The sequence below is a fragment of the Pan paniscus genome, chromosome 12 (assembly GCF_029289425.2).
Source record: "Pan paniscus chromosome 12, NHGRI_mPanPan1-v2.0_pri, whole genome shotgun sequence".
NCBI classification, from domain to species: Eukaryota; Metazoa; Chordata; class Mammalia; order Primates; family Hominidae; genus Pan; species Pan paniscus.
This window is the reverse complement of record NC_073261.2, coordinates 93,544,750-93,563,074: the sequence shown is the minus strand read 5'-3', so window position 1 is coordinate 93,563,074 and position 18,325 is coordinate 93,544,750. Positions and strand designations below refer to the sequence as shown.

General features: G+C 44.8%; 1 protein-coding gene across 12 annotated transcripts in view; it reads left to right on the top strand.

Moving 5' to 3' along the window:
- The first annotated feature begins 9,474 nt into the window (after nt 1–9,474).
- LTBP1 (latent transforming growth factor beta binding protein 1) overlaps nt 9,475–18,325 on the top strand; it is a 452,205-nt gene continuing 443,354 nt past the window's right edge. For 6 of the 12 annotated variants that reach the window (XM_063594991.1, XM_055108060.2, XM_034952915.3 and 3 more), the window contains exons 1-2: nt 9,810–10,358; nt 11,415–11,485. In XM_063594991.1, the coding sequence (XP_063451061.1) occupies nt 9,868–10,358; nt 11,415–11,485 (562 nt within the window). In that variant the 5' untranslated portion in view covers nt 9,810–9,867. Of the gene's footprint in view, nt 10,359–11,414; nt 11,486–18,325 lie in introns of all 12 variants that reach the window. The other 6 variants (XM_063594994.1, XM_055108061.2, XM_063594993.1 and 3 more) reach the window with 3 other exon arrangements.

Here is an 18,325-nt window from a genome sequence, read left to right as displayed (position 1 = left end):
AACAAACAAAAAAAAGATAGTCAGCAGTTTTCTTATTGTGACATAGGCATCAGAAGGTTCACAATCATTCATTTAACAAACACTGAACCTTCACTATGAGTTGCACACCGTGTTAGGCACGGAGGACGTGACACGCAAGGTCTCTGTCCTTAGCACAGGCAGGACTCCAGAGATGAGGCTGAAGCATGGAACGTAGTGTGGCCACAGGAAGCTTCACTGGGGCTTTGGCCAGTTGCTCATATGTAAGGAATAGAACATAGGGAGACATACACAGATAGAAGATACCCTTTCTAGGAAGTGAAATGGGAGTGCAACATCCAGGTCGAGGATTGGGAAGGGTTAAGTGTAAGGTTCTCTGGCAGCTGGAAGATGTAACCCGATCCGTCTCAGCAGTAGCTTTTTAAACCTGGGCTTTAAAACCTGGAAACCTGGAGGAATCACAGACACTGGGCTGGTTTTACTGGTCTCCCCTCTCTGCTTAGAAAGACAGCTCATGCCTTGTATAGCTAATGTTTCTTTGGTGGTGAGAGGGACTTCTGTATATTGCTCAGTTTATCCATATTGTGATGATTTGTACTAGTTGCAATTCTCAGAGTATGTCCTGGTCTCCACAAACGGGAAGTTGAGAGGACAACAAAAGAGAGATGTTTTAAAAGCACTATTTTAATGACATAATTCTGTAAATATTACAGTGTTTAGACACAAATATAACAGGATTCTTTCTACAGAACTTTTTAAACCATTAATTTAGGATTAGGAAACTCCCCTCACTCCCCCTAGGGCCACTGCTTGATTTGGTTAAAGCAACTTAATTCAGGTTAGGGTAAAATTTAAGCAAACTCCATTGCTCAGCAAAATGCTGCCAGAAAACAGCTAAAGACAGGTCAGAATGTCCCTAACCAAACCTCAGGCATTATTAACCAAGACCTGCCTTAATTCTGGTTTATCTCATGATGACCAAGGAGAAAAAAGTCTTCCCCTGCTAGAAGTATTCTATGTCTATTACAAAGCATGGATTGTGTGTTCAATGGTCATAAGAGAATGGATAATATACATAAGAGTTTAGAAGTGAGAGTAAACTGAAGTTAAGGGCATTTCAAAGGGCTTCATGGATGAAAGGATCTCAAATTCTAATTGAAGGAGAAGGAAGACTTAGTTGAGGAGGTGAGAGAATTTCAGAATGATATGAAGGGAGGCTTGGAAGCAGCAATGTGGGTGTCATATTTCCACAGACTAGTGACTGATCAGGGTCTTTTTTTTCCTTCCAAAGATTGAGAAGAAAAATATGAGGTTGGTGCAAAAGTAATTGCGGTTTCGCAAAGTAATGGCGAAAACCGCAATTACTTTTGCACCAACCTAAATAGGTAGATAAATGTAGTTGGAACAGAAGGTTTATTTGAGGATGTAGCCCAAGATTAGGTTGAAAAATTAAGAAGGAGGCAATCTGTGATGGGCCTTAGGTTTTAGAAGAGCAGACGAGGCCAGGAATTGATATGTAGAAGTGGAATAGTATTTTTTCTCCTAGTTTTCTTCTGTTTCTAGATTGCTATGGTCACTATATAATGTCTTTCTCAGTTTGAAGGCAGACAGAAAGATTATTGGGAAAAAAATTAGGATCAAGTGTTAAACTCAGGCAGCATCATGTTCTAGTGCTATTGGGTGAAACTTCTAATGTAGACAAACGATATAACAATTTTAATAACTCCCTGAAATTTAAGTAAAGAAGCAATTCTAGGCCAGGCGCGGTGGCTCATGCCTATGATCCCAGCACTTTGGGACGCCGAGGTGGGTGGATCATCTGAGGTCAGGAGTTGGAGACCAGCCTGGCCAACATGGTGAAACCCCGTCTTTACTAAAAATACAAAAATTAGCCAGTCACGGTGGTGTGTGCCTGTAGTTCCAGCTACTTGGGTGGCTGAGGCAGGAGAATCACTTGAACCCAAGAGGTGGAGGTTGCAGTGAGCCGAGATTCTGCCACTGCACTCCAGGCTGGCAGACAGAGTGAGACTCCGTCTCAATATATATAATATATATAATATTTTATATATATTTATATATAAAATATTATATATATTATATTATATAATATATAATAATATATTTATATATTATATTATATAATATATAATAATATATTTATATATTATATTATATTATATATATTAATATATTTATATATATTATATTATATAATATATAATAATATATTTATATATATTATATAATATATTATATATTATATATTATATAATATAATATATAATAATATATAAATATATAATAATATATTAATATATAATATATAAATATATAATAATATATTAATATATAATATATAAATATATAATAATATATTAACATATAATATATAAATATATAATAATATATTAACATATAATATATAAATATATAATAATATATTAATATATAATATATAAATATATAATAATATATTAACATATAATATATAAATATATAATAATATATTAATATATAATATATAAATATATAATAATATATTAATATATAATATATAAATATATAATAATATATTATATATAATATATAAATATATAATAATATATTAATATATAATATATAATATATTATATATTATATATTATATATTAAATATATAAATAATTAAATATATATATAATAAAAGAAGCAATTCTAGCAACTCAACAACATGAAAGACACTGAAGTTGAAGCAAAGCAGGAGGTTCCTTTTAAAACTGGATCACAATTTATAAATAGCTGTATCCAAATGGAGAGAACATGATTGCCATCCAGCCCTCAAACAACCTTACAGGTGTCTGGGCACCTTTGAACTGAAATTTAAGCAGGGACGTTCCAATGACTGAATGGAACATCAAAGAAGTGTTTGAAACTGAAATACCAAAGTAAAATAAAATTTGGAGGCCTTTTGGTGATCCGAAGGCAAGTATTTCATAGATTTCTCTGTTGAGGTGCATCTCATTTTGGTGTGCGTCCAAGTGTTTTCCAAGATGCAAACTCCTTGAGAGCAGGAACATATTTCCTTTATGCCTCATTGAATGCAGGCCAACCAGTGGCCTGATGAGGTTTGGAGGGTGTGAATGACAAGTGTAAATAAAATTGTGTTGACAGCTATTTAATTATCATGTAGTTTCATGTTTAATGTTCAAAAGTTCTGAATAAATGAGCATAACAAATCTCAGTGAAAGCTAAATTAATTGACACATTTTGGCTAGCTGCAGAGAGCCATTTTGCTGTCTTTAAGAGTCCCCACGGTGTGATACTCATCTTGATTATGTAAGGCAAGTGAGGAGGGGAAAGGAAAACTTTATTTTTTGTGAGTTCCCTTTTTGTTGATTGACACCTCTAAATTTGTAGCAAGGCAGACCATGCCCCTGACCCATTTTCCTCTGATGGGTCTTGTTTCCCACCCTGTAGTTCCTTTTTTTTTTTTTTGAGATAGAGTCTTGCCCTGTCACCCAGGCTGGAGTGCAATGGCATGATCTCGACTCACTACAACCTCCGCCTCCCGGGTTCAAACGATTCTCCTGCCTCAGCCTCCCGAGTAGCTGGGATTACAGGCGCCCACCACCACGCCCAGCTAATTTTTGCAGTTTTAGTAGAGACGGGGTTTCACCATGTTGGCCAGGCTGGTCTCAAACTCCTGACCTTGTGATCCGCCACCTCGGCCTCCCAAAGTGCTGGGATTACAGGCGTGAGCCACCGTGCCTGGCCTGTAATTCCTTTTTAATACCTGCTTCACATGTGATGATTTGTTCAGGATCTATTTACACCAGGAGGCTGTCTGCTCCCAGTGGACAGGGTCTGTATTGCCATGGCCAGGCACTGAGGGCCAGCACAAGGGCACTTGCTGGTCCAGGGGCAACTTTGGGTTGCAATCTAACAACATATTAATTCTAACTTCTCCATCTAAAATGGAAATCTGTTCTGAATTTGCTGTAAGTTTCTATGGAAGCTAACTGAGGACCCTATAGTTGTTCAACAAATGTTTGTTATATGAAAACAAAAGGGAAGGGAAGGGAAACGCTGGGGTAAACCTCAGTTCTACTTGTTGCTCATTCCTGGGGGTACGTCATCTTTTTCTGCAAAGCAGACCTGTTTCTACCTTGCTCACACAGCTTGGTAGACAGACACTAACATTTTCATCACATGAGCCCACATGAGCCTCTGCTTTAATTCTGCATTTGTAAAGCTTCATGTTTTTTTCTCATGGAAGTAGAGTCATAGGTGGAGGAGGTCGCACGTTTCTAAACTCCCTCACCCCTACTTTTTTTTTTTTTGATATGGAATCTTGCTCTGTCACCCACGCTGGAGTGCAGTGGCGAGATCTCGACTCACTGCAACCCCTGCCTCCCAGGTTCGAGTGATTCTCCTGCTTCAGCCTCTCAAGTAGCTGGGATGACAGGCGCCCACCACAACATCCGGCCTAATTTTTCTATTTTATTTTATTTTTTTTAGTAGAGACAGGGTTTCACCATGTTGGCCAGGCTGGTCTCGAACTCCTGACCTCAAGTGATCCACCCGCCTCCGCCTCCCAAAGTGTTGGGATTATAGGTGTGAGCCACCGCGCCTCGCCCCCCACCCCTACCTTTTGATGAAATGGTTAAAAATACAAAACAGGACTGTGTGAGTGAATAAGCTACCTATTTTTGGGCAGTCATGAGGTGAAGATTCCATTCTTGGCCTGCTGCTTGTGTAGGAGAACATGAGACTTCCTGTCCCTACCACTTTGTGTGAGGTGTGGGGCAGCCAGCCACACTGTGCTAGCACCTAATAAGGTTGCACATTTAATTCTAGCCCAAATCTGGACAAACTGATGTTCAGGTTACAGCTAGCTGATGTTCAGAAAAGGCTGCCAGAATCCTAATGAGCAGCCTGAGGAAATGGAGCCGTAGATTCTGTTTAAAATTCTCTCCTTTCATTTTTTCATTTTCTCCATCTACATCTCTGTCTGTTCCCTTTCTCATTCATTGCTTTCTGCTTCCTTCCCCCTTTCTCCATTCATTCCTCTTCCTTCTTTGCCTCTATCCGTCTTTCTGCTTTTCTTTCTGCCTTTCTGTCTTTCCCTTCTCACCCTCTCTCTCCTGCTTCCTCTCCTCTCACTTTCCTTTCCCTCAGTCTCTCTCTTGCTCTTGCTCTTTCTCTCTCTCTTCCTTTTATCTACAGCCTATTGGCTTCTCATTTCTTTTCCTTCTCCCGTCCCATTTTCTTTCTAAGAATTTCTTGATGAAACTAAAAGAGGACTAAAAGGAGCTCCATGAAATGCTTGCCTGGAAGAAAACATGGCTGGATGCTCTTCTGATCATAGGCAGCCACTAAATTTGATTTGTAGCTGATCTTAAATGTAGGAAAAGATTTTCAATTACAAAACTCATAAAGTGTAAAGATGAGGGAAACTGGCCATGCTTTGAGTTTGACTAATGGTCTCAAAGCGCTTTAAAATGTTTGGCATTTGCCAGCCTTTCTTTCTTCTCCTAATCCTCAAACTCATGAGTTTTTATGGGAAACATAATCCTCTTTTCTGATTCATTTACACTTAGCTCATCTGAGTATTGTTTTGTAAAAACCATCTGAAGTCCAAGAAGTTTTATGAGATCTTTAAAGGCTTGTTTTTTGAACCAGGAAGTTGTGTACTGCCAATATAAATGGACCTTGAACTCTAGGGGGGTTTGAGTCCAGCATCCATAGCATTAAACTGGGTCTAGAATTGGCAAAGGCCCATCCTCATGGCTGACAGAAACTGGGCTTTCACCTTCAGAATAATAGTGAGTTCAGTGTTTGGGATGAGTGACCCTCTCAGATGATAGTACATGGGGTGCGTAACAGGTTTTTCAAGGATTATCTTGCTAGTTACGTAAATAGCAAGAGACTTATGTGGAAACCTGTGATTTTGCTGGAGTCTCCCAACTACAGAGTCGGGCTGCTTGCTCATGTGTATATTTCCATATTAACTGTGTGCATACACACGTACACTAATGTGTAGACGGATGGGTTAACATTTACACTAGAGATTTATTTTTGTATTTAAAAAATTTTTTTTAGTTTTAGTCTTATTATTTTTTTGAGATGGAGTCTCGCTTTGTTGCCCGGGCTGGAGTACAGTGACACAATCTTGGCTCACTGCAACTTCCACCTGCAGGGTTCAAGTCATTCTCCTGCTTTAGCCTCCCGAGTAGCTGGGATTACAGGTATGTGCTGCCATGCCCGGCTAATTTTCGTATTTTTAGTAGAGACGAGGTTTCACCATGTTGGCCAGGCTGTTCTCAAACTCCTGACCTCAAGTAATCTGCCTGCCTTGGCCTCCCGAAGTGCTGGGATTACAGGTGTGAGCCACTGCACCTGGCCTATTTTTATTTTTTTCAGAGTTGGGGTTTCACCATGTTGCCCAGGCTGGTCTCAAACTCCTGACCTCAAGTAATCTGCCTGCCTTGGCCTCCCAAAGTGCTGGGATTACAGGTGTGAGCCATGGTGCCCAGCCTCACACTAGAGGTTTTTTTTGTTGTTGTTTTTTGTTTTTTTCCTGTGGTTTTGTTTCAGAGATGATCTGATTGTGATATATCCAAATCTGTCATAAGGCAGGTTGTAATTGGGTTAAAGATTGGTGTGAAATGCCCACCTCTCCATTGCTGTGGGTTGAGAGGAAAACTGCATTCTGCATTTTTTAATGGTTAAAAAACATTTTTCTGCAGAGCCAAAGGGCCTGGTTAAGGTCATTTCTCCCCCAAACACTAGGATCTCAGGCAGAGTCCCAGGCCTTCTGGAAACTGAGGCTCAGAGAGGTGAAATGTCTTGCTCAAGTTTCCACGGGAAGTTGATATGGTTTGGCTGCGTCCCTTCCCAAATCTCGTCTTGGATTGTAATCCACGTGTCGTGAGAGGGAGCCGGTGGGAGGTAATTAAATCATGGGGGCGGTTACCCTCATGCTGTTCTCCTGATAGTGAGCTCTCAGGAGATCAGATGGTTTTTTAAGGGGCTTTCCCCTCTTTTGCTTCGGCACTTCTCCTTGCTGCCACCATGTGAAGAAGGACGTGTTTGCCTTCCCCTTCTGCCATGATTGTAAGTTTCCTGAGGCCTCCCCAGCCCTGCGGAACTGTGAGTCAATTAAACTTCTTTCCTTTAGAAATTAACCAGTCTCGGGTACGTATTAGCAGCATGAGAACATACTAATACAGAAGTAAAGCAGCAGGTAGAGCCCAGCCCCCTAGAGTCCCCATCCAGGCTGTGCCCTCCACAGGTAGCTGCCACTTATTGCCCAAAAGCAGCTTTAATGCTTGCCATCTGTCCATCTGGGGACTGGGAGTGACCACCACTGAAGACAGGTAGAGGCTGGTCCTGTTGGGGATGCTGTCCTTTACTCTTTCCTGAGCTTTCCTCTGTCTGACATCTCTCCTCTCCTGTCCTGGCTCTGCAGAATGTTGTAGCTATGCTAATCACCCTCCTCCCCACCTCCAACCATTTCATCTGCTGTTACATTATCCCTACCTGAGAGGTAAGAGCTCTGTGAACTGATCTGAGTTGCAGGTAGGAAGTATTTTCCCTACATGTTGGTGAATTTTCCGTAAGATGACAAAGAATTGTGGGCTGTACTATGATACAGGCATCATACAAATCAGGTCCTCCCTTGTGAGAGGTCTATCATGATCTCAAAGTGTTGCTTCATTAAGTTGTTATCATTTTTAAGCTTTCATTTACATCTTCTCTCCCTAACAAGACACGAAGTTTCTTAAAGACAAGGGCTTTATGCCTTGTGATCCTTTGTATTTCCACAGCCTCAGTGCCTCCTTCAGAGATGCGGTGGATATTAGCTTCTGTTGTATCCTTCATACAGAACCTGGTGCTGAGAGACAGCTTCTTCTTTTTTTTTTTTTCTTTAAACTTTTCTTAAGACTAGTCAAGTACAGTATCAAGAAGATGGGAAAGAGTAGAACAAGGAATTGGATCCGTAACTGACTGTGAACAATCAATTGAGGTAACTCATTACCTTCGAACCAACCTGGGAGGCAGCCTTGTGACTCACCTCAATCCTCAATCTTCTCAGCTAGTTCACTTTGGCCTGGCTCAGGGGCTGACCTAGAATGATCCTGTCCAGAAGGACCCTGGATGTTCTTAGAGACACAGACTGCTAGGGCTGGCAAGGACTTTTCATCCAATTCCTCTGTGACAGAGGAGGAAGTGGAGGTTCAGAAGGAGAGGTGAGCTGCCTGTGGTCCTTCAGCTTACTAATGGCAGTGTTAGGACTGGACCTGAGGGCTCTTTCCTCCAGTCCGGTGCTCTCAAACTGTGTTCTCACAAGCAGCTAGTGCTCAGGCAGCTGGACTGAGGCCCTGCCTGCCAAATCAAATATTGGAGGTCTTTCTCCAATGTGCAGAAAAAAAAATTAATTAATGGGTTAAGTTTCCTTAGGGTTAAATTATTTTTCCATTAATGCTTCTTAAACCATTGTCACCTGCTACCAATTGTCTACTAGCCAATGCATGCAGGCAACAAAACAAAAGGATAAGCCACAAGTAAATAAGAACAAGAACAACCAAAGCCTTGGAAACACACCATCATTCTTAAGTTAAAGGCTTAAAAAAAAAAAAAAGAGGAAGACTGCTCTGACTGTGGACTTTCTATTGCATTCACATAATAAAATCATGCGACATTGTTTTGAATTCAAATGCTAAAAGTAAATATGTCATTATTTCATGGTTTTCCCCAAAGAGCACTATGACCCCCCAGACTCTATCCCTGGAACATTCTGCCATCTCTCTTAAATGGGTCAGGTCATCTCCAAGTTGGGTGACCCGGTCGGATTACGGTCCCGTGAACCGATTCGCCTTTATTAAAAACAATAATGGCTTAGGGTTTTCAGGGATCCTGAACTCTAGTCCTACCCTAAAGGCCCAGGGACAGGGCTGTCTCTGCGGTTGTCCCTGGGCGGTTCTCCCTGTCCCACGCGGGCGCCCTCTGCTGCCCGCCCTGCACTCCCATCCCTGCCAAGCGAGAAGTAGGGTACCAGAGGCTGCATACCGAGAAGCAGCCACGGGGACTTTACAGCCCCACAGGGAGCCACCTAAACGGTTTCCGATGGAGACCTCAGCGCGCCCCGACAGCCCTTTCTGGGGCCCGATTTGGTATCTGAATTCAACCCCGCAGCAAGTATCACAGCAAACACGGATAAGAAAATGCCGGGGCTTCCAAACAATATCAAACGCATGGGGCTTCTGAAAGGACAGGACCGTTCAGTAACTTTGCTGAGCGCTTTGTCCTCTCCCGGGACACGGGACCGGGGCGTGGGGACCTCCGCCTCGGCGACCCACGGGGGCAACCCCCGTGGATGTGGAGGGTGGCGGCGCGCCTTCGGGCTCCTCGCACGCCTTCCCCAATTAGGATCTGCCGCCTGACGTCACGTCTGCCGGAGATTGGCTGCTCAGGTCTGACACTCGGGGCCACGGGAGAGAAACTTTTAAAAGACTTCGCCGCCGGGGCTGCCTCGGAGTGTCCCGCGCGCTCTCGCTCGCTCTCGGCCACCCTCGCTGGGCCCCGCTGCGGCGCGCGCTGCACCCCCCGGCCGGGCGCGCGGACCCTCACCTTGCGCGGCCCGCTCCCCTCGCCCCTCCCCGCTCCCCGGGCTCCGCGCTCCCCACCCCCACGCCCTCCTCCTGCTCCCAGCCACAATCGGCCGGGGTCTGGGGCCGCTCAGCTGCCCGCAGAGCCTCCTCCCTCGCCACCGACTTGGTCTCTTCCCGCCTTTCCCGGGCTCTCGGCAGCTCTCGGGGGAGCCCGAACGCGCGGGGAAAGGCGAGCCGCACGGCCGGGGGAGGGGGCCGGACCGCGCGCGGCCGGTCGCGCCCGCTGGGGCCCGCGATGGCGGGGGCCTGGCTCAGGTGGGGGTTCCTGCTCTGGGCAGGGCTGCTCGCGTCCTCGGCGCACGGCCGGGTGCGGAGGATCACCTACGTGGTGCACCCGGGCCCCGGCCTGGCAGCCGGCGCCTTGCCCCTGAGCGGGCCCCCGCGTTCGCGGACATTCAACGTCGCGCTCAACGCCAGGTACAGCCGCAGCTCGGCGGCTGCCGGCGCCCCCAGCCGTGCCTCCCCCGGGGTCCCCTCGGAGAGGACCCGGCGCACGAGCAAGCCGGGCGGGGCGGCCCTGCAGGGGCTCAGACTGCCGCCGCCGCCGCCGGAGCCTGCGCGTCCCGCGGCCCCCGGCGGGCAGCTCCACCCCAAGCCCGGCGGCCACCCGGCAGCCGCCCCGTTCACCAAACAAGGCAGGCAAGTTGTGCGCTCCAAGGTGCCGCAGGAGACCCAGAGCGGCGGAGGCTCTAGGCTGCAGGTTCACCAGAAGCAGCAGCTGCAGGGGTAAGCCCACACCCCCTTCCGCCCGCCCGCCCGCCTCGCGCGCACCGCCCGCGGAGGGACCTGCGGGGTCAGGGCCACTCGGAGCCCCGCGGTGGCCAAGGCGGTCGCGCGCGGTGGGTCGGCTTTCTCCCCCCGCCTCCGCCTGCGCTGGGCGCCGCGGGAAGAGGGGAGTGCGGGGAAGCCCAGGAACTTTTACTGACGTGAAACTCCGAGTGCATTGTTACCGAGCTGCGGGTAAACACAAAAGGCATTTCTGCCTGGGGCGTAACCTTCTGCGCGCAAACCCAACTGCTTCTAGAAGATGGGCGTAAACTTGAGGTCACTACAGTTTAATCCCTCAGCATCAATTAAACTCTGCAACTGAGTTTTAATTTTGGTCTAGCTAATGAAAAAAATGTTTCGAGGGCGGGCTAGCCGTAAAGATCCAGCTCCTGTTCTGTGGCCTGGAACTTTGCAGCATCAGAGAAATCATGGGCTTGGACTTCGCTGCACCTGTGGGGTCTGCTTTCCTGGGGTGGGGTGTCTTGGTATTGATAAAAGTTTTGGTTGGAATGTTTCTGTTATGGGGCGCTCATAGTGTCTTCCCGTTGTGGGAATTCATCTCAGGTTGGGGTGTAGGGGAAAACTTGTTTTGCTTAGTTGGCATGTTTTTTTCAGGGGTGATTCCAGGCCATGTGCCCTCACTCCTTTTTGGACAGTTCTCTCTGAAACTCATTTCCAATTTAAAATGTTGGCCCAGATAATAGAAAAAATAAATTTGGCTCTACTGTAATTTGGGGGTAAGAAAACCATTTGTTGGGCCCTGTTCTCCCTTCCTGTATAGCCCTAGGTTTATGCAGGCTTTTTGGTTCTCCCAGCATTCCCTGATATATGTATGGGCCTTGCCCCTCTGCTTGGGCAGCTTTGGGTTGGGCATCCAGGGTACCTGTTAGGACTCTCTCTCATCCAGAGGGTTGCAGAAGCTGGAGGCTGGCCTTTCTGGAACATGCTGGAAGCTTGGGTTCTTGGGAAGGGGGTCTTTCTGCTGCTGGACTCAGCGATCTTGCTTTGTTTCAGGGTCAATGTCTGTGGAGGGCGGTGCTGTCATGGCTGGAGTAAGGCCCCTGGCTCCCAGAGGTGCACCAAACGTAAGTTGCCATGTTCACAGTGGCCCTGCACAGTAGGCAAAGTGGGGGGAGGTGTCCACATGGGGGCATCTCACAAGGGCCACTTGAAAGGGCTCGGGGGAAGTTGAAGTCTGAAATACAATCCACCCAGGCTTCATTACCACCTAGGAAGGGCTGGGTCAGGGTAATGTTAGTATCAATGCCAGCAGCAATACATTGTACAGAACCGTGCTGTGCATCCAAGACTTCTCTGAACTCAACAGAGATATTCATCAGTCTGGCACATCTGTGAATCAGGAGCTAGGAAAAAAATTTCCATTTGAGGATATGCCATATGGCAGAACCAATGTAATTAATTTGAACATGATACCAGCAAATGAAAGACATTCTTTACGGTGATGGCAGGAGGGGCTTGGGGAGTAGAGGGCCCTGTTCTGGAGTACAACATCAAAGTTTTTATAGCTTCCTGAAAACAGCAACCAGAATCCTTCATCCTTGAGGCCTGATGGTTTTCTAGAATGCACTTCTCTGCTGCTCTTCAGAACTGATGGATGGGGTTCTCTGCAGTGCTTCTGCAGTTCACATGCATGCCCAGCAGTGTTTTTTAAAAAATGTGTTAATGATGCATATAGATTTCAGAACACTGGAAAATTTTTCTCCTATGCATTGTGAAATTAAAGATCAGGTTAAAATGTATTTTGAGGCTCTTCTTGACGAATTGATGCTATCGGGTGCTCATTGGACATAAAGGAGTCTTACCTTCCCCCTCAGAAAAAGTGAAGCATTCTTAGTTGTTCTTTGCATAGAGATTGAGGCATTCCCATGTGGATTGGAATTGTCCAAAATTTCTGCTGCTTGGATTTTAAAATACAGGTGGATGAATTTTTAAAATTTCGGATACAGTCAATCTAGTGACCTTGTTTGTTGAAAATGTCTTCAATCCTGAAGGAAACAGAAGGGCTTTGGCATAATGGCCTTACTTTTGTAAAAAGGGGAATGTCCACAGGTTTTATGATGTCTTATGATCGAGCAGTAATTGCAGACATGAACAGCTTTCTGACTATTGAACTCAAACCACTAGATCAGAAATGCTCAGGGTTCTAGGCATTTTAGATTAAGTCCTAATTTTTCATTTTGTAACTTCTTAAATTATACTTGTCAGAAATGTGTTAGCATTTGTTTAGAATTTAGCATTGCTCAGGCCAAATGACATGCCCTCTCTCCCCTCAGTAACTCATTCTGTCCAAAACCTGCTATGATATGGTTTGCCTGTAACATGGAGATAACTCATCTGTTAACAGCACCATTGCAATGGGATATTGCTGAGTAAAGGTTAAAAATACGGAATAGGGCCTGGTGCGGTGACTCATGCCTGTAATCCCAGCACTTTGGGAGGCCAAGGTGGGTGGATCACTTGAGGCCAGGAGTTCGAGACCAGCCTGGGCAGCATGGCAAAACCCCATCTCTACTAAAAATACAAAAAATTAGCCAGGTGTGGTGGTGTGTGCCTGTAATCCCAGCTACTGGGGAGGCTAAGGCAGGAGAATTGCTTGAACCCAGGAGGTGAAGGTTGCAGTGAGCCAAGATTGCTCCACTGCACTCCAGCCTGGGTGACAATGACTCTGTCTCAAAAAAAAAAAAAAAAATATTACCCAGACATGGTGGCGCATGCCTGTAATTGTAATCCTGGCTACTCAGGAGTCTGAGTCAAGAGAATTGCCTGTACCTGGGTAGGGGAGATTGCAGTGAGCAGAGATTGTGCTGGGCGATGCAGAGAGACTCCATCTCAAGAAAAGACAAGAATTCAGAGCAGGATTTTACAGATAGGCAGAAGCTCCTTGATGCCTGTTGGAGAGAATGCTCAAAGGCTTTAATAAGTTTGCTTGGCAAATGATGCAATTGAGTGCTGTCTCTGAAAAGAGGATAGGCCCCCATTTTCAGGTTGCTTAGGGAATTCGGGGATCCAAAGATGTTCTAGAAGATCCCAAGATGTTCCAGATCTTGGGGAATCACTTCATGGCTTCCTGCTTCTGCAGGCAAGAGAGGCAAAGAAGTGTGTGCCTTGGTTTAGCTGGGTTTGCCCCCTGGTAATCCAGAGAGAGATCACAGAAGACTGCTGGTCAGAAAAATCAGTGTTGAAGTTACTTACCGGGCTCTAGAGGAAGTTGCTATGTTGGTTTAATCTTACGGTACCTACAACCAATGCTTCCAGCATTTGGCTTAAGTTTTCCTGCTGGCTTCTAAGAGGTAGCCCTTGGACAGTACCACCATCTAAGCAATGTGACATCACTTTCCTTTTCTGTGGTTTTCAGCATTCAGAAGATTAACCTTCCTGTACTTCCCAGTTTAACAAATGAATTTACGTACAAATGCTAGAAACTTAATTCACAGCTCTCTTCAGAAATAATTGTGTTTTTAAAAGGCATGCTGGGGTAGGTCAGCGTGTGATCCAAAATAATGTATCTCTGAGATGGATATTTAAAATAGGGGACTTACTTTGCATGTGTCTGGGAGATCCAGAGAGCTGAGAGAGCCTTCTACCTTCAGATGGGACCACTGGGGCTCCTGCTGATGCTATAAACCTTGTGTCCATGGCTGAGTAGTGTGATGCCAGGAAAGACCCCCGGCTTTGGGGTCAGAAGACCTAAATTCAAATGCTGCAGCCCTCACTAGCTGTGTGGCCTCGGGGAGTTCACTTGACCTTTCTGGCCTGTATTTTCCCACTCAGAAATGACTGTGCTAAAACCTTGCCTTCTTTATAGGATGGTTGCAGGTATTAAGATGAAAAAAAAAATGGGTATGAAAGCCTTGGTGAAACCAGAAAGATTAATATTAGAGATTAGTATTGGATCAAGCCAAGTAAATTCTATCTCCTTTATCGATGATTTGGTTTTCTTCTGTTTGTGGTTTCCTCCTCTCACTTCCTTATTATGCGGAGATTGAACAATTACACTTGAGTATGGTTTATTACACATAAGAATACAAAAACCAATGATACGCCCACATGAAGTTCCCCCTTATAATAGTCATCATAAAATATGCATGGACATTTAAATGTATAACCCAGGATGTCTTCTAATTGTCATTACATGTTGAAGATAATGAAGAATTTGAGTTTATATAGGTCATGTCCAATTGATGCGAAAAAAATTTCTGTGTAAGAGATTGGAAGTGTTCATGTTGTTCAGTATTTGCCTAATCCAGTGAAGAAAATAAGGTATCCCTTTGAGCAAGCCTGGATTGTTTTTAGTTGATTGAAACCTAATTTAAATGGACCATGATCAAATGCTTCTGAAGACTAAAGATTTAGTGAACCTTAAATTGCAAATCAGAGAGATGTGAACAAGCAAGCGGCAGACCCACACAAGGGCAAAGAATGGATATGTGCACTCACCAAAGTGGTCCTCTAGGCTGTAGCTGCCCAGTCACTATGTAGAGACGCCTGGTTGCATGTTAATGTTGCTTTTCCAGACGCCCTTTGTGTGTGGATCCCTAGGAATCGAAATTATTGTGTGGGATGTGTCATTTTAGTTAATATTGGATGACTCTTGATAGCCTTACCTGTTTTGGACAAAAGAGATGGAGAGATGGACCACATTTGTGCTCTTTCCAAGGAATTAACATTTAAAGGAAGGTTTTGTGGGTTAGGGACTTTGTCTTCCAAGTGGGGCATTAAACCCCTGATGTGCAACATTTTTGCCTCCTATCATTTTTGTAGTTTTTTTTTTCTGTGCCCAAACTGAACCTCCCCCCATGCCCTGCATTGGTTCTTCCAGTCTTTTTGCCCCCGTCTCAGGGTAAGTGCAGGCCAGACAGAGACATTGCCGGTAGGCTCAGCTTTAATGAGAAGACTGGACATGGGAATAGGCAATACAAAAGAATGAAAGAGAGGAGAGTGAGGCTGGGCTGGCAGGGTTATGGGGTAGAGGGAAGAGAGATGATGGCAGATACGAATCCAAAGCGGGTGCCTGGCACATTGCAGGCCTTCCATACACGCATGGATGGTTCTTTCATTTACTGTTTAGCTTTTACCATGTGCCAGGTTCTATGAATAGAGGAGAAACACAGCCAGCTGTAGGGAGTGCAGGTCTGTTTTTACTCACTTAACTCATGGCACATCAAATGACTTGTTCTCTCCTTAGCAAGAAACAGAAAATCGATATTCCATTGCTTTTCCATTGGCATTCAGCCCATGCTACTTTGGGGGAAAAAACCCAACTCTAGACATTTTCCTTAAATTATATGCAAAGGAGACAGAGTCACATGCACCCTTGGTGCTCAGAGATGCAGTGGTGGATGGCATCATCCAGGAGGGTGTGATGTGGCTGGAGTTCAGGTGACCTAGAGAACTGTCTCAGGCTGTCCCCCATCCCTCTTGGCTTGGCATCGTGCTTGCCAAACTTGGGAGTCGAGCCCAGAGTGATTATATATTTTTTTGTATGCCTGCTATGGCCATTGGCAGCTGCTTTGCCAATAGATCTGCAGTGAGGTTTACCATGGCAACTGCTAGGAGGGCCACCCCGGCCCCCATGTGGGAGGGTCAGCTGGAGAATCTTGTCATGTGACACAGACAACCTCGGTGAAGAGAGAGGAACCCAGAGGTCAAGTTCACACTAGGTCAAATATGTGTTCTCGAGACTAGTTAAAATCCACATTTAGGAACCATAACACTGTAATAGTGCTTCAACCTTCATGATGAAGCCCTCCTCCAGCCCATGGGCCTGCTGAGGATGCCGCCTGCCCCCTGCCTGCTCTGCTTTATCGAAGTTTTTGCTGCCCAGTGAACCCTGGGCCCTTAGGAAGCCTGACTTGTTGAAAAGACCTTTGACAACCACAGGGTTTTGCTGTTTCTGACCCTGTTATTTGTTGTCTTGGATATTTCAGACATACTCAAACATGTTCGAGAGCTCAAATTAAATTTTCCTAAAGTGAAGATTTTGCTTCCCAGTCCTTCCTAGCAATGAACAGAGGCGACTTGGAGTGTGAGGGCTATGTCACCACCCTTTTAATACGGACCAAAATCAGGTCCAGCAGAGAGGAGCTGCCGATGGGGTGGGGGTAACTTGTGTGGTGCTGTGGAGCTTACAGAGGGCATTTTCTTGATCTTCACACCCTGTAGTGTCATTGAGGCAGGGATGCTTTATTAACCCTATTCCAGACAGTGGGGCAGTGCTCAGATGCCACTGCAGATCTTGTGGCTCTTCCTACTGCCCTGGGCTTCCTGGACATCCAGTGCTGTGACATTCTTTCTTGAGTTCTTGGTCTGAAAACTGTCCTGACAGTCCTCAGTTATCTGGATTGGCTTCCACTGCCTAACTTCACATCATGATTTTCCAAGCTATGTGAGTTTTCTCGGGCTTCTGTAACAAGTTCCACAAGCTGGGTGACTTAGAACGATAGAAATGTATTGTCTCACAGTTCTGCAGTCCAGAAGTCCCATGTCAAGGTGTTGATAGGGTTACTTCCTTCTGAAGGCAGTTCTAGGCCTCTCTCCTTGGCCTGTAGATGGCCGTCTCTTCCCAGTGTCTTTATACATTGTCTTCTGTGTGTGTCTGTCTCTGTGTCCAAATTTCCCCTTTTTATAAGGACATCAGTCATATTGTATTAGCGCCTCCACTCCCCCCCACCCCCCCCACCAATGATCCCATTTTACCTTGATTACCTCTGTAAAGAACCTATCTCCAACGGTGGTCACATTCTGAGGTACTTGGGGTTAGGACTTCAACACTTTTTTTTTTTTTTTTTTGTAGGGGGAGTACAATTCAATTCATGATGTAAGCCTGTGGATGCCTTGCACATAGGTTGGAGAGATGGGCTATTCAGAGTTGGCTCATTCCTGGGGCAATTGGGAACCCTAGCAGCTGACCCAAGGATGGGTGGGTGGGGCTTTGACTGGGCCCCTGGCACACAGTCTGTGACTGTGGATCTAATTTGGTTACTTTTCTACTGCAGCAGCTCTGGCTGCTCCAGGGGGTGTTAGGAGAGATGAGGAATTGGCCACAGGTAATTTTGGTGATGCCTCTGGCCATTTTTACTGGGGCTCTTTTAAAGAGATTCTAGGTTGGTGTTTCTTACACATCAATGTCCAGCGGGACCACTGGAAGGGTTTGTTAAAATGTTAAAAGTTGTTAAATTCAACAAATTGAATCAAAATCTTTGGGGTTTTTAATAAGCATCCCAAATTATGCTGATGGAGGTGGCCCACAGTTTGAGAAACTGATCTGGAAGGAACTCAGTCCTGGGCAATATTTATGACCCTTTATGTGGGAATTTAAAGGCCAACCTCAACGCTTAGCAATTTAGAGAAACCTCTCAAGCAAGGCAGGAACCCTCTAAACATTGGGATAGCTCGGATTTGAAGAATGTATATACAGTCAAAGATTGCTGCACATGCAGTTTTTACATCCAGTTTTTCTTTAGTTAGTTGAATATTTGAAGTATATATGTGTATTTTTGGGAGAGCTGGAAATTTGCAAAATTGTTGCTGCATCAGTGATTATGTAGAGTGCCTTTTAAAAAAGATTTAAACACTTTGGAACAGTTGGGTGTTTTCTTCCACTAATTTTTTTTAATTACAAAATTTTTAAAGTTATATATATGTATATTTTTGCGAGAGCTGGAAATTTGCAAAATTGTTGCTGCATCAGTGATTACATAGAGTGCCTTTTAAAAAAGATTTTTTGGAACATTTGGGTGTTTTTTTCCACAAATTTTTTTTTTAATTACAAAATTTTTAAAGTACACACAAACATAGAAGCTGCCCATCAGGGTCATGTTTTTAAAAGCTCCCCGATGTGGTAGTTAAGTACAATGATTTATACATAAAGGAGAAACTATGGTCTTATCTTTCTGTAAATGCAT